The sequence below is a fragment of the Fulmarus glacialis genome, unplaced genomic scaffold (genome assembly GCF_000690835.1).
Source record: "Fulmarus glacialis isolate BGI_N327 unplaced genomic scaffold, ASM69083v1 scaffold14412, whole genome shotgun sequence".
Classification (NCBI taxonomy): Eukaryota; Metazoa; Chordata; class Aves; order Procellariiformes; family Procellariidae; genus Fulmarus; species Fulmarus glacialis.
In genome coordinates this window covers 52,762-65,355 of record NW_009199882.1, presented here as the reverse complement: position 1 = coordinate 65,355, position 12,594 = coordinate 52,762, and the positions used below count along the sequence as shown (strand labels likewise).

General features: G+C 42.3%; 1 protein-coding gene across 3 annotated transcripts in view; it reads left to right on the top strand.

Moving 5' to 3' along the window:
- Window positions 1-701: 701 nt before the first annotated feature.
- The window catches only part of NPRL3 (nitrogen permease regulator-like 3 (S. cerevisiae)), a 43,858-nt gene continuing 31,965 nt past the window's right edge, over window positions 702-12,594 (top strand). For 2 of the 3 annotated variants that reach the window (XM_009573403.1, XM_009573402.1), the window contains exons 1-2: window positions 702-763; window positions 9,868-9,997. In XM_009573403.1, coding sequence (XP_009571698.1) covers window positions 9,914-9,997 — 84 coding nt within the window. In that variant the 5' untranslated portion in view covers window positions 702-763; window positions 9,868-9,913. Of the gene's footprint in view, window positions 764-6,155; window positions 6,195-9,867; window positions 9,998-12,594 lie in introns of all 3 variants that reach the window. The other variant, XM_009573401.1, reaches the window with a different exon arrangement.

Sequence of the window (12,594 nt, the reverse complement as noted above, 5' to 3'; positions counted from 1 at the left end):
GGCCTCGCGGGCGAGTGTCTTGGTGCGTGGCCTAAAGGTGCTGCAGAGCGACGAGGCTGTTTGACTTGGGTCGCTTCCTAACTGCCGTATATCGTGAGAGGTTTGACACCCCTGCTTAGGTTGTGGGTCACTTCTTACCAAGAGAGAATCGTCTTCAAACCCTTTTTGTTTTTATAGATAAAATCTAAAAACGTGGGTTATTTTGGCTGGCTGCTTCCCTCCGACCCCCTTCCTGCTTTTTGTTGGTAAAGGATTTCGATACCTGTGACTGCAGGAGGAGCTTCTGAAGCATTATCATTGTCCTGAAACCTGAGCAATAATGAGGGAAATGCGTTGGTCAGAATTTTATTTTCCACACTCTCTTGAACTGCAAACTGTTACCTGGCACTTGAGAGAAAAATTGTGAATTTTTTGCTTTCTCCTCTTTATCCCCTGAAGATGTAAACCTCTTTCTCCTATTTTTTGATGTGTTTTTGAGTGAGAATAGATAAAACAAGATCTGGTACTTCTGCCTAAACGGAAGAGGCTTTCTGCTTTTAATATTACTTTTTTTAGATCTCGGTTATAGATAATTTTAAAAAGGGCACAGACGGGTATTCTCTTAATGCACAAGTATTCTCTTAATGCACTTATTTTAATGAACACTTTAAGGAGATTGTTCCTTGAAAAAGCTGTCTTTATTCTTTGTTTCAGATAAACCAAGGAGTCGATACGCTGTGAATAGCTCTGGTGACACCACAGAAGATCAAGATGGGGACTCCAGGTAGGAGAAAACATTTCTCCTTGCCTAAGAGTTTGAAACAGAGGAGAGATCGCCTCTTGCTCTCTTGCCTGCTAGCTCAGTAGGCAAATTCTCTCGGACTGTATAGAAGATGACCTGCCAAAAAATGCTTTAATGCCAAGTTATGAACAAATTAGTGCTTAGTAATGAGGAATTTCTCATGAGGGAATGCTACTGAATCTATTGTTTTCTGGGCAAGGTATAGGTCAGGTATTTTGTGCTCGTTAGAAAGTATTAGTCTTTCAAAGCTAGGAGTATTAATACTTTGGCAAAATTCCACTTTTCTTTACCTGCCTACTTCCAACTGGATATTCACATTCTTCCCTAGCTCGTGTAATTGTCCTATGGAATTGCTGTGCAATGAATAACTAATTTTGTTTCTCCACATATAGATGCCCTTGTGGAGTGGAGTGTCTGTGGAGTGAAGTAGTAGCTCAAAAGGATACTGAGACTTAAAGATAGTTTTTCAATTACAGGAAATCAGTGGGTAACAAACGCACTGAAAATAGGGAGTGTGTTGTTCAGCATGCATGTACGTATGAAAGGACCCTCTAATTAGTTTTTGTAGAAGATTTGAAATCTGCTGCACAGTTCTAAATTTATCACTATCAGATATGAGACAAGTCTGGGAAAGAAGAAGGTTTTTTGTCTGTTGGCCCGTAGTTCAGTTGCAGATCTTTTTTGTGATAAGTGTTTTAATCTCCAATATTAATAAAACGGGGTAGTTGCTGCTCTTCTCTCGTATAAAAGTAAAAAAGAAGTACTCATCACTTGCCCCCAAAAAAGAAATTTAGATCCCAACCTCACAAAATGTAAGCTCGTTCTTAACTTTATGACTGAGAATGGTTCAGCTGAAATTAAAAACACCCATGACAGCAAACTTCATCAAATTCATATGTTTTTCTAGGACTGGGATCTTATGAAAACATATTTTGCTTGAGGTCATTCGTATCTCTTGCCTTTTTTGGTATCTTTGAAACCTTCAAATGCAGCATTCTGTCCTGTCTCCAGTGAGCGCAGTACGGTACAGGGCACGACTCCAGTGGGAGGAAGCCGTGGTTTTGTAAGTGTGGTAATTAGTGAATGGCATTTCAGACTGTGCTGTGGACGGCACCTAGTACGCACGTTAGGAAGGCTCTGTGCACACTCTTGCTGGTTATCTCAGGGATTTTGTTGGTTGCTGTTCAAAACCCTGGCTCTAGTATTTCCCTAGATAGATTAAGACGGTGCTGGAACGGTACCAGCTTTCTGCCTGGTACTGATTCTTGTTGCCTCTGCCGTTTTGGCATTTTTGAGCAAAGTACTTTAATGTGGAGCTGCGTTCGCTGGATGTTGCCTGTGGTGCTGAATTAGTTATGTGATGCAGTATGTGGCTGCTACAAGTGATGTAGGAAAAGCTTTTATCATTTCAAGTTATGGTCAGATGAGAAAACTGCTAGTATTTTCCTGAAACTGGTTTTAAGTAGATTGAATGTGCTGGCACGTAACCTACATTAAACAAAGATTTAGATTATTTCATTGTAGTGGTATCCAGAACTCTGGGCTTGACAGTTAGTGCTTAATCTCCTGGTCAGGTATTTGTTATTAAGCTTTTAGTGCTTAAAAGAATTTATGATCTCTCAACTGAGCTCACTAAGTGCAAAGTATCACAGTTTTGAAGCGCTGAATGAAAGAATAGTAAGACAGAAATCCCCCTCTGCAGTGATGGTCTTCAGAAAAAAGTTGTTTTCACTTGTACGGTTTTGTATATAGCAATACATACAAATTCATGCCGCAGTGTCTGCACCTGACTCTTAGTAAGGTCAGTGTTTATAAGCCTTATATCTATGAAGATGAAGCTGAGGTGTCAACGAACACAGGTCTGTTAGCAGGAAGTCCCTTAAGATTATCTCCCGCGGGTCGGTCTGTAGCTGCCATGTGGATGAAAGGGAAATAGAAGAAGGGGAGCATTTATGTTGCTCTGAAAGTGTTGGTTCTGCTAGAGGCCAGATGTCAAGGTACAGCACACTGCATGCGCTGCTTACGTGGCTGGGCATCTGCATTCAGAGATTCAAAGTCTCTTTCAAAATTGTGCTTGTTTCCAGTCTGTTTATTGAAAAGCTTTTCCCCAATACCACTGTAATCAGTGTTGTAAGTCCACTGCATCCCATACAACTGATGTAGCAGCTAAATGTATCCTTCTCTTCAGTGATAGCAGCTAGTGGAAGAAATCACTGATGCTCTTTCTATACTGAGTATTGTTAATTTATATCAGACAAGAGGAGGTTTGTTGGCAGAGTTAATACCTTTCACTGGACTTACTGATACAGGTGGAAAAAATACGCACGTTTTAGGTGTACAGGCCCTTCTTCCAGCACAAAACAAAAAGGGATCTACGAAACTGTGTACAACAGGTTTCTCAGACCTTTGATTTGTATCAGACCATTTTAGGAGTAGTGAAGTTGGTGCCTTGCAGTAGAAGAGATTCTAAGGGGAGAGTGGAGGCAGAAAGGTGCAGATGTCTCGGAGAGAGCGAGACGCATACGATTTGTAAACTAGGAAAGGAAGGAGTTTAACTATCATATGCTGTAAAATCAGTATCGGCATTGAGCCCATGGGGTTTTTTTCCCTCACCAATGTTATGAATTTTCGCTCCTGTTTGGAATGTGTTTTGTATGTTCCATTAAAGATCAGGCTGGAGAGACCAGGAATGGGGCGACTGGTTTTGTGAGAGCCATTCCCCCAGTAGCCGCTCTGCCCCCGTAAGTTCGTTCTTCCGCAGCGCAGTGGTGCAGCAGTTCTCTTCCTGAAACACTCAGCCCAGAAGTCCATGAGAGATTTCATCAGCATGAAGTCCAGTCTGTTTTCTGGTGGTGGTGATTTTCTGATTGGAATTGTCCTTGATGAAAGTAATTTATTAAGTGGTTTTGTATTATTTCTGGAAGGCTTCTTCAAGGAAGAGTTGGTAAAAAGATTCTTTTAAATCACCGCATATCAGCAGCATCTGTAGATGTTTTTGGTGGCACAGATTGAGGCTTTGGAGCGGGCAGACTGCTAGGTTGAGTTGATGGTGTATGGCAAGGTGGATAATATTGAAGGGTTGGGTCTTTCCCATGTTTTCATGTTCAGTAGCAAAGGTTATTTCAGATTTATCTTGTTGCTGCAATAGTTCTTATGAGGGTTGGATTCATCCTTTTTTTATACTGGATGGCTACCTTTAATTTACTAGCAATCTAGCACCAATTGTATCCTAGATAAGGTTCAGTGTTGCTTTTTTCCTAAGCTATTGGAACCCAGATCAATTACTTTTAAGCTGATGTCTCCTGGAGCAGTTGAGCTGTATGTATTTCTTTACGGCCTCAGAAGGGACAAAATGATGTCAGTTTAGGTGCCTTAACTCTCTGTTTCCATATAGCATATTTGTATGCATAAGTGGATTTCTTTTAGCCTTCAGACTCGAATTTCCTGGTCATTGTTATGCTTTTTGGTTTTTATAGACAATTGCAGCCTATTCATGACAATCCTACCTCTAGGTTACTGGTGTGTATTTGCTTATGCTAATTTCAACTCAATGGAGCTGTGTGTTTGGGTCTTCAGAATATAGATTTTTCTTCCGTTTAAAAGCAAGTCAAGCAGCAGAAGTGGTTGAGGTGTGTTTATGATGGCCATGCAACAAAAAGGTATTCAGAAGAATCTGTCACTATCAAAACAAATTGCCTGTCAAGTGTCTCTCTTTGCTGGCTTCTTCTCAGCCTTTCATCATTTGCTCTCTTCAAAAACATCCTTCAGTTTTTGAGTGCTTTACCAGTAATACATACCCCTCACAGCTTATGGAGATGCCTGCCAGTCTCTTTTTTTTTTTTCCTTTTCTTTTTCCCCTGAAAAAACATGAGGCAATTTTGAAGCCTTTTGAAGCCGAAAGGTAATGCTTTGTTAAATTGGTTTGAAATGGTTTTTGTAGTTTTTCTGGAGGTGGTATAGTCAGCAAGCAAAAATTCTAATGAAGATGCACATATAGTAACATATGTTACACCAGACTTTGCATTTTTTTAGTAGCATAACTAACTGAAGGAGGTTTAGCAAGTTCGACAGCATTGATGTAATTAATTGGCCAAATGCTTCTGTTATAAAAAAAGTCAAGTTACGGACAAACAAGGACTTGAATGTCCCTTTCTAACAAACAGTAGTTCTCCTGTGATAACATTTCTGTATCCTCTGTCCTCCTTTCACTGGACTCCAGTGTTCTTCCTTGTATTTGTTCTGAAAGGCTTCCTTTCTGTAAGCCCGTGCTTTCCCATGCATCCATCCATCCACCCCTTTAAACACCCTTCCTGTCATGTCACCCCCTTTGTACAGTTTGTCATTTGGGCTTGCTCTAGGTTCCCTTTTCAACATGACCAGTAGAAATCTGCTGTCTTTTGGCTTAATAATTGTTGGAGGTTTTCATTTTGTCTCCCCTTTCTAAAGTGGACAGTATAAAGCTTTTATCAGATTCATTTTTCAGTATGTTTAGGAAATTTGTTTCAGTCCTTTTTCTCCTTGTTATTTGGAAAAAAAAGCGGTTGACTTAAAACGAAAATAGGTATTTGTTTCTCTGATATAAAAGCGAGTACAGCTGTTAACAGAGCCACTCTATACACCTGTTGCAAAGAAGGTTTTCAGGTTCTTAGCCTTGAAAACTTCTTCAGCCTACTCTTCCTAAGTTTCTACTTATTGCCTGGGGCAGACAGAGAGGGAGAATGACTTCATGCTTGTGCTGGATTCTGGACAGACTTGTACCTATTGTTTAGATCCCCGGGGGGAGCAGCGGCGGCTCTGTGTGCGAGGCCCTTTACAGAACCCTGGCTGTGCATGCAACAATAAGTGGTTGGCATCCTCTTTTTCTAAGTCATGGGGGTATTGTGAACCAATTGTGAAGAGCTGTGGGTCATTTGGGGCTGCACGGGATATTCCTTGGTGAAAACACTAGTAATAGTCTAGAAAAGAAACTGAAGTTTAGAGTCTGCTCTAAATCAGGCTGCAGCCTCTTCTATTTTCTCTTAAGGTAAGCATGATTTAAAAAGTACGGTGTAAATACAGCTCCATAAATGCAACATATTGTGGGAAGACATTACAGCAGCCAGTGCTAGCGAAAGGACTAAAATGCCTTAGCCTGTTTTCTCTGTGTTGTCAATCTAAGCCTGCAGGAATTCACCTGCCGTTAACTTTTGACTCTTCTCAATAGCTATATTTCCTTTACAGGAGTTTAACCCTTAATAGTTCATCCTAGTTTTTAATATTATCTCTTTTTTTTTTTTTTTTTTTTTTTTTTTTTTTTTTTTGTATTTTGTGTACTTGCCTCGTTTATTTTCTTGTGTTTTTTTGTTTTGTGTTTATGGCCATGTTCCCATTTCAGAGACCAATGTCTTCTAACTGATGAGCAATTGGTTTCGGGGTAAGACCAAACGTTCTAAACAATCACCTTTGTCTAGAATGGCTTTCTTTTCTCACCATCCTTTTAATTGTGCTTTGTTTCTGGTTTCTGTTTTAGACCGAATGATGAGATAATTATATGCTAAATCACAATGTCTGTAGGAAACATATTGCTAAAGGTTCGTGCTAGGATAATTACAAAGGTCCTACTAACATTTCTGTGCTTCCTGTAGGGTATCCAGAATGGGTGTGGTACTGTCCCTTCTGTGAATTGGGAAAAGCTGTGATCCTCCGAGAATGCAACAAGTATAGCCTTGGCATTGTAGTTTTTCCAACAAGGAGCCCTAAACCAAATTGCTTTCTGATGAGCAATGACTTAAAAGTACAGATCAGTGAGTAAACTATTTAATCCCACCGTAATTATGGAGAGCTCTTCAGAGACCTGGTTTCGAGCAGCTGCTCTGGTTGCTTGTTCTTGGTGCCCCACTAAGCTAAACTGGATGACTGCATTACACCCCCTTTTTGAATGTGTGGAGGGAAAAGTGCTTATCTCTACCCAGGGCCCCAAAAGTATTAAACTGCGTCTCTAGTCCCTGCTTAACATAAAGATGCTCACCTAGATAATCAGCTCCCATTTTAAACTACTTCAAAGAAGAATTCTTTATAAAAACCTTGCTTTGAATTCCTGTGGCGTATTAAAAGTTATTATCCGTTCTTGGGGAGAACATGAATTTGTGAGATTCTTTTTGCCTCCTTTTCCGTGTGCTAAAGCTAAAGCAATTGTTGTTTCAGCTGGGTTTCCGGAGGAGATGCTGGTGACAGCAGTCGATCTGCACTAGTGTGGTTTGTATCGTACTGCTGGATTGTCTGCTGTTGCTGCTACGTTAAGCTCGTGATAGGAGTGGTAGGATATTTTGGGCAAAACAAAGCTTTTGTTTTTTGTTTTTTGTATTTAGTTTCTGCCTGCTGAATTCCTTAGTACAGGAGAGTTTTGCTTCCCTCTGGAAATCACAATGCTCTTCTTTTTATCTCATAAAAGAAGAAGGGACTGTTACTGCCCAACTGTGAAACCTAATCTGCTTCTAACAAATTCTTGGGTTCTGAGAAGTCAGTATTTTTAGGTCATCTTACTACACCCCAGAGATTAGAAAATCAGTATTCAAATATATAAGGAAAAGTGTTATTTTCTAAGATGAGATGATGAGTTGAAACGATGGGAATAACGTATCTGCTGTCCCTCAATCTCCCTATATGATCCTGAGGCCTAAGAAATGTATAAATTATGTAGAGCGTTGCGGGGAAAAAAACCCAAACCAGCAAACCCAATAAATCTAGGCTGTTAGACGAGGAGAATGGGGCTGGAGTCTAGGTCACTCTTGGGGGAGCCTGTGGTGGTACCAGGTGTCTGCACCCACCAGGTAGCACCCGTGTAACCCATCACAGGGTTATCTTTCCCGAGCGTGTCATCTGGCTGCAGTTGCAGTACTCTCCCAGAAAGAGAAGTCTCTGCTAGTGAGAAGATACTGAGGACTTTACAAAATCCACCTTTTAATCTCCTCCTCCCCACAGAGCCACATAGAAGGCAGGGCAGACAGGGCTGTTGGTGTCATGAGCTCTCCTGGGGAACTGCTGAACAGTTAGGTTCAGCGCCACATTGATCTGTTAAAAGATCTGCTGGTGTAACTCCTTGTAAAAGTCAAATCTTAACAGTGGTGAAAGTCATCATAATGATCAGTTTTCCAGCTCCCAAGATATCCTTTGCCAAGGCTGAGGGAGGGAAGAGTAACGCATTTCTTACCAGCAAGTAGGCATTTTCTAATTTGCCTCCTTCTCCCTCCGCTCCCCAAAATATATGCCCGTTTTGGATCCATTGCTATTACAGTCTTCCTGGCTCCGTGATGAGCCCATTAACGAACACAGCTGAGCGGGGCAAGTAGAGGGGGAAAAGCTCACTGCTCTGACTTTTTTTCCTATTTTGAATGTGATCTCCAAGGAGTGTCAGTCCGGCATCTGTTTGAGGATGCCCTTTCTTCATGAACTCTCTGTGTTGTGCAGCCCAGTCCAGTGTGGTGGCCGAGGACCGTGGGCTCACTGGCCCCAGGAGCCTCTGGCTAGTCTCCTCATTTCTCTGCTTGCCCTTTAGCTGTGTTTGGAGCAGAGCAGTTGGGGATTTGGAAGTTTGTACAGAGCTGCTCCTTTCCATAAGCCAAACGTAAGCAGCATGCTGTGGTCAGGATGACCAGTTTGTACAAACACCAGGGGTTTTGACAGCTCGTAAAGCCCCCGTGTTGTCCTGCATCTTCAGTATATGTAGGTCTAATAAAAGAAATGCCCCTTGGGTCATATGCAGATGGATGTACACAAAAGACCTGGCTGTGTGCATTTGTCTTGCTTTCTGTAGTACCCCATAACTCACTCAGCGTGAACCACGAATATGGTACATTAATTCCTTCTCTGGGCATCGAGGGCTCACTTGTGGCCGAGAGATAAGGTGAGCGCAGCACACACCCATGCCTGCCCTTTTTTCTGAGTGATACTGGGTTATCTGGGATACCTGCGTGGTGGAGGGGGATGGTCTGACAGGGACACACGTCCCTGAATGTAAATAAAGAAAATGAAATAAACATTTTCATTCTTAAAAAACTGGTTTCATCAGAAACTGGTTTGAAATTCACTTGGTTAAATGGGAGCCTCCGAGAAATCAGATGAGGAAAGAACTTGCTCGTATCAAACCTTGCACTGCTCCTATTCTAGAACAAGTTCCCTCCAGCGGCTAACTGAGGTCCTCTTCCCTCTGGATTTGAGCTCCACTGTCTCAGGGGACACCCTGAGGAAAACGAGTGTTTGTAGAGACCAGACCAATGTTGCAAGGCCATCAGAAAGAGCAGTTGCAGAATTCCTCCCTTGTCACACTGGATTCCTACCCGTTTTTGCAGCGGTAGCTGTGTTTTACAGGGCAGGCTCCTTGTAGATACTTGCCCTCCTGTCGCGCAGCTGCCTTCTTCCCACCACCAATCCAGAGCAATCCAGTAACACCACGGTTGGCGTTGGGAAGGGCCTGCCCTGTCACGAATTTGTCTCAGTCTGGTTTATCAAATGAGAAAGCCCAGGTGAGGCCAGGCAGCTCTCGGAAGGGTGCCGGTGGTCCGTTGACCACAGGTTGAGATCTGTTAAGTGAGTAACTTTGAATCTCACTGATGAGATTTGGAAAAAGACAGACAAGCGTTGGATGTATGTTTCTTCTAATTGAATCAGCTCTTTCTTGCCTTCCCCTCTGCCATACTGGGTGGCTTAAAGATCTCTGTTGTGCTTGAGTGACAGGCTGTGTCGATATGTAGTTGCTTAGTAAGTTCATTAATCTGCAGCTAAATCCAGGCGATTGCTAACTCGAGCTGTTTTTATATTTAAGCGAACTGCATCTAATCTTTCCAATGTATTTTGCTGAGCATGTAATTAAATAAGCATGACCCTGCAGTCTTTGTTGTGAATGCTTCCTGTTTTATAATTATGATGATCTGAGAGATGTAATTAAGGGGTTCTTAATTTTCCATAATTGGTGGTACTCCAGGTACAGCAATTTAGACACAATTTACAATACTTTAAAAACTCACAAGTTAAATGTATCTGTATTTGGAGGAATATTCTGGAGGTATGCTTTTTGAAAATTGTAATAACTTCTGTCTCTGCTCTTCAAGGTTTTCGGATGTCATCCTGGCAACAATTTTGGCTACCAAGTCAGATATGTGTGGCAAAAAGTTTGAACTGAAGATTGATAATGTTCGCTTTGTTGGCCATCCCACGTTGCTTCAGCATGCCCTTGGGCAGGTATGGTGCGAGGTCTGCTCTGGGGACCTGCCTTCTTTTCAAACTGCCTGGCTTAGTTAGGAAACTTAGAATGCAGAATGTGCATGTTTGCTTTTGATCCTGTTTTTACTTCCTGACGCTCAAAGCTGTCTTTTACTTACTTCCAGATAAATACGGCGAGTGGCAAACTGAGGGAGCTGTGTCAGTGATTCACAGAAACCCCCTCCTGGTTACTGTAGGAAAGCAGTGCGGGTAAAGAGCAGTAATACTAAGCAGGCCAGCTCAGAAAGCTGTTTCTCACCGCGTTAGTTACTGCAAGTTAGCTTTTTAGCACCTCTAATTAGTATGGCAGTTAAAAAAAAAACCCAGACCAAAAACCTTCACAAATGCTAGAAGCGACGTCAGCCTTGTTTTTAACTCTTTACTTTTAACTCTTACTGGTGCTGAAGATGACTCACAAGGCTCGGTTGGAATAGGTAGGATATTGAAAGAGGTCTAAAATTTTCTTGTGGTTGAAGTCAGGCTGCTGTTTGCATTGAGACCTTGCTCCGTGGCCTGTGTTTTAGCTGCTTGGAATGAAAGCAGTTGCCACCCAGGCTATGGAAAAGGTCCTGCTTAAATCTAGGAAAGAATTTACATGCTTCTATGTGCAAAATATTCCCTGTCCCATTCCTTGTTCCTCATAGACTGTAAGAATGAACTAGGCTTTGGTAATTTCTGAATCCAACACTGATATCTGTCACTGAACTGCTTTGGTCTCATTTTTCATCAAATTTACTAAGTCATTCATTTTTTCGGGAAAAAAAATCTGCTTGCCAATGCTATCATCCTTTCTATCTATAATTAGAGGTGCAGATTGTTGGCAACTGCTGCTTGATATTTAGAGGACCAGACTGCTTTAATCCAAGTGAGAAGCTGGCCTCAAGCATCACAAGACGCTAGTGTTCCACTTTCGAAACTCAGTCTGAGGCTACAAGAAATGTGACGGAGGATCACCAAGACTCAGTCCTCAAACGTTTAAGCTCTTTTGGAAGACAGAATTCAAGTGTCCCCAAGCTGTGCAAGTACCTCAGCAGCCCCAGACAAGGCAAGCAATGAACCAGGCCCAGGGTCTGTACAGGGACCCCAGCCAGGAGCAAAAGGAGATAGGACCAGAGACAGGGCTGGAGAATAAGGCTGCCATTACTTAACCAAGGGTCCATCCAGGAGACAAGCTACCTACGACGACGTAAGTTGAAGGTCCATCCAGGAGGCAGGGCTGGAGACAGGCACACCTACAGGCCCTGGGCTGAGCTTAAATGGGGCTCCAGGGCTGAGCTTAAATGGGGCTCCTGGGTCATGGGCTAGGGTGTGTGTGGGGACACCCAGCTGGGGCTGGTCAGGGCCATTAAGACCTTTTGGTGCCCTCAGGGCCCTGACAGCGGTGGCCTGTTCTCTCACTGTCTCAGATTCCTTTATTTTGCTATCTCATCCGAAAGGTACAACTTCCTAAATGTGGTGTAAATGAGGCTGAAAATTTGTATTTGCATTTTTTCACCACATAGTATTATACGTTCTCTCCACTTTCCAGTCAGTTTTATCCAAATTGCATTGAAATGTCTCTTCATTTTCAATTTGTCTAAATAAAATTGCATCTGGGTACATAAACGAAGTTATAAAGTGCTCTAAACGCTTTTTTGTTACTTCTTGTAGGATCTTCTTTTTGGGTGTGTCTTATCACCCCAGTAGGCACCTCAGAACTTTCTAGTGTCCAGAATCTTCTAGACGTGGCAGCCATCTCTGCTAGTTCATTTGAGTCTAAATCTGGGACCCTTTTGCAGTTAGGAGGAAGCTAGATGGAGCTCCTTTCCCACGGAGCAAAGGCAGTGACCGGAGTAACCTGACAGTCTCTGGTTTGGGTTGCTTCGGAGTTCGTACTGCAGTAAGTTAATCCACGGGACAGCTCAGCAAATTCTCACTCAGGTGAGATTCAGGAGTTACAAGAGCACGAATATTTAATCCTGTGTGCCAGACCATCTTTTATGTAGCAGTATTCTGAATTCTTCAAATTCCTTCAGCATTTTCTTTTCCAGCTTAGTCTTTTCTTCTTTTTTCTGGACAAGAGGCGATATGAAATGTAGCCTGCATCCCAATTGATGTTAATGGTGGTAGTTTCTTTGATTTTAAGGAAGGAACAGGATCAGTCCCTACACTTGGAAATGCTTTTGAGTCTTTATTGAAGTTCACAAGACATCCTGGAACCTGTAACTCCAGAACAAATAAACACAGTAAATTGGCTTTACTACCCTCCCATCACTGCCGTTTTGATAGAACTTCACTTACACTTTAGAAAAAACAAAAATATGTATCGCTGCTTTTAGTTTCTCTAATTTTTAAGACTACTGAGTAAAAGCACTCTGATTTTGGAGTTCACTGCTGAGCAGTTCGTTGCTGATGCTCAGGACCTGTCAGGAAGGGTGGATGCAGCTCTGCTTTTGCCAGCTTCCCTGCGTTTGCCCTGTCGCAGACGCTGCATTAGCTACGTATGCACATATGTTGGGTAGAGACCAAATATGAGGTTAGCTGGGTGTTTGGCCTGGCAGGTTACAGCTGTTTTCACTTGGGATTGGGTGGGTGTT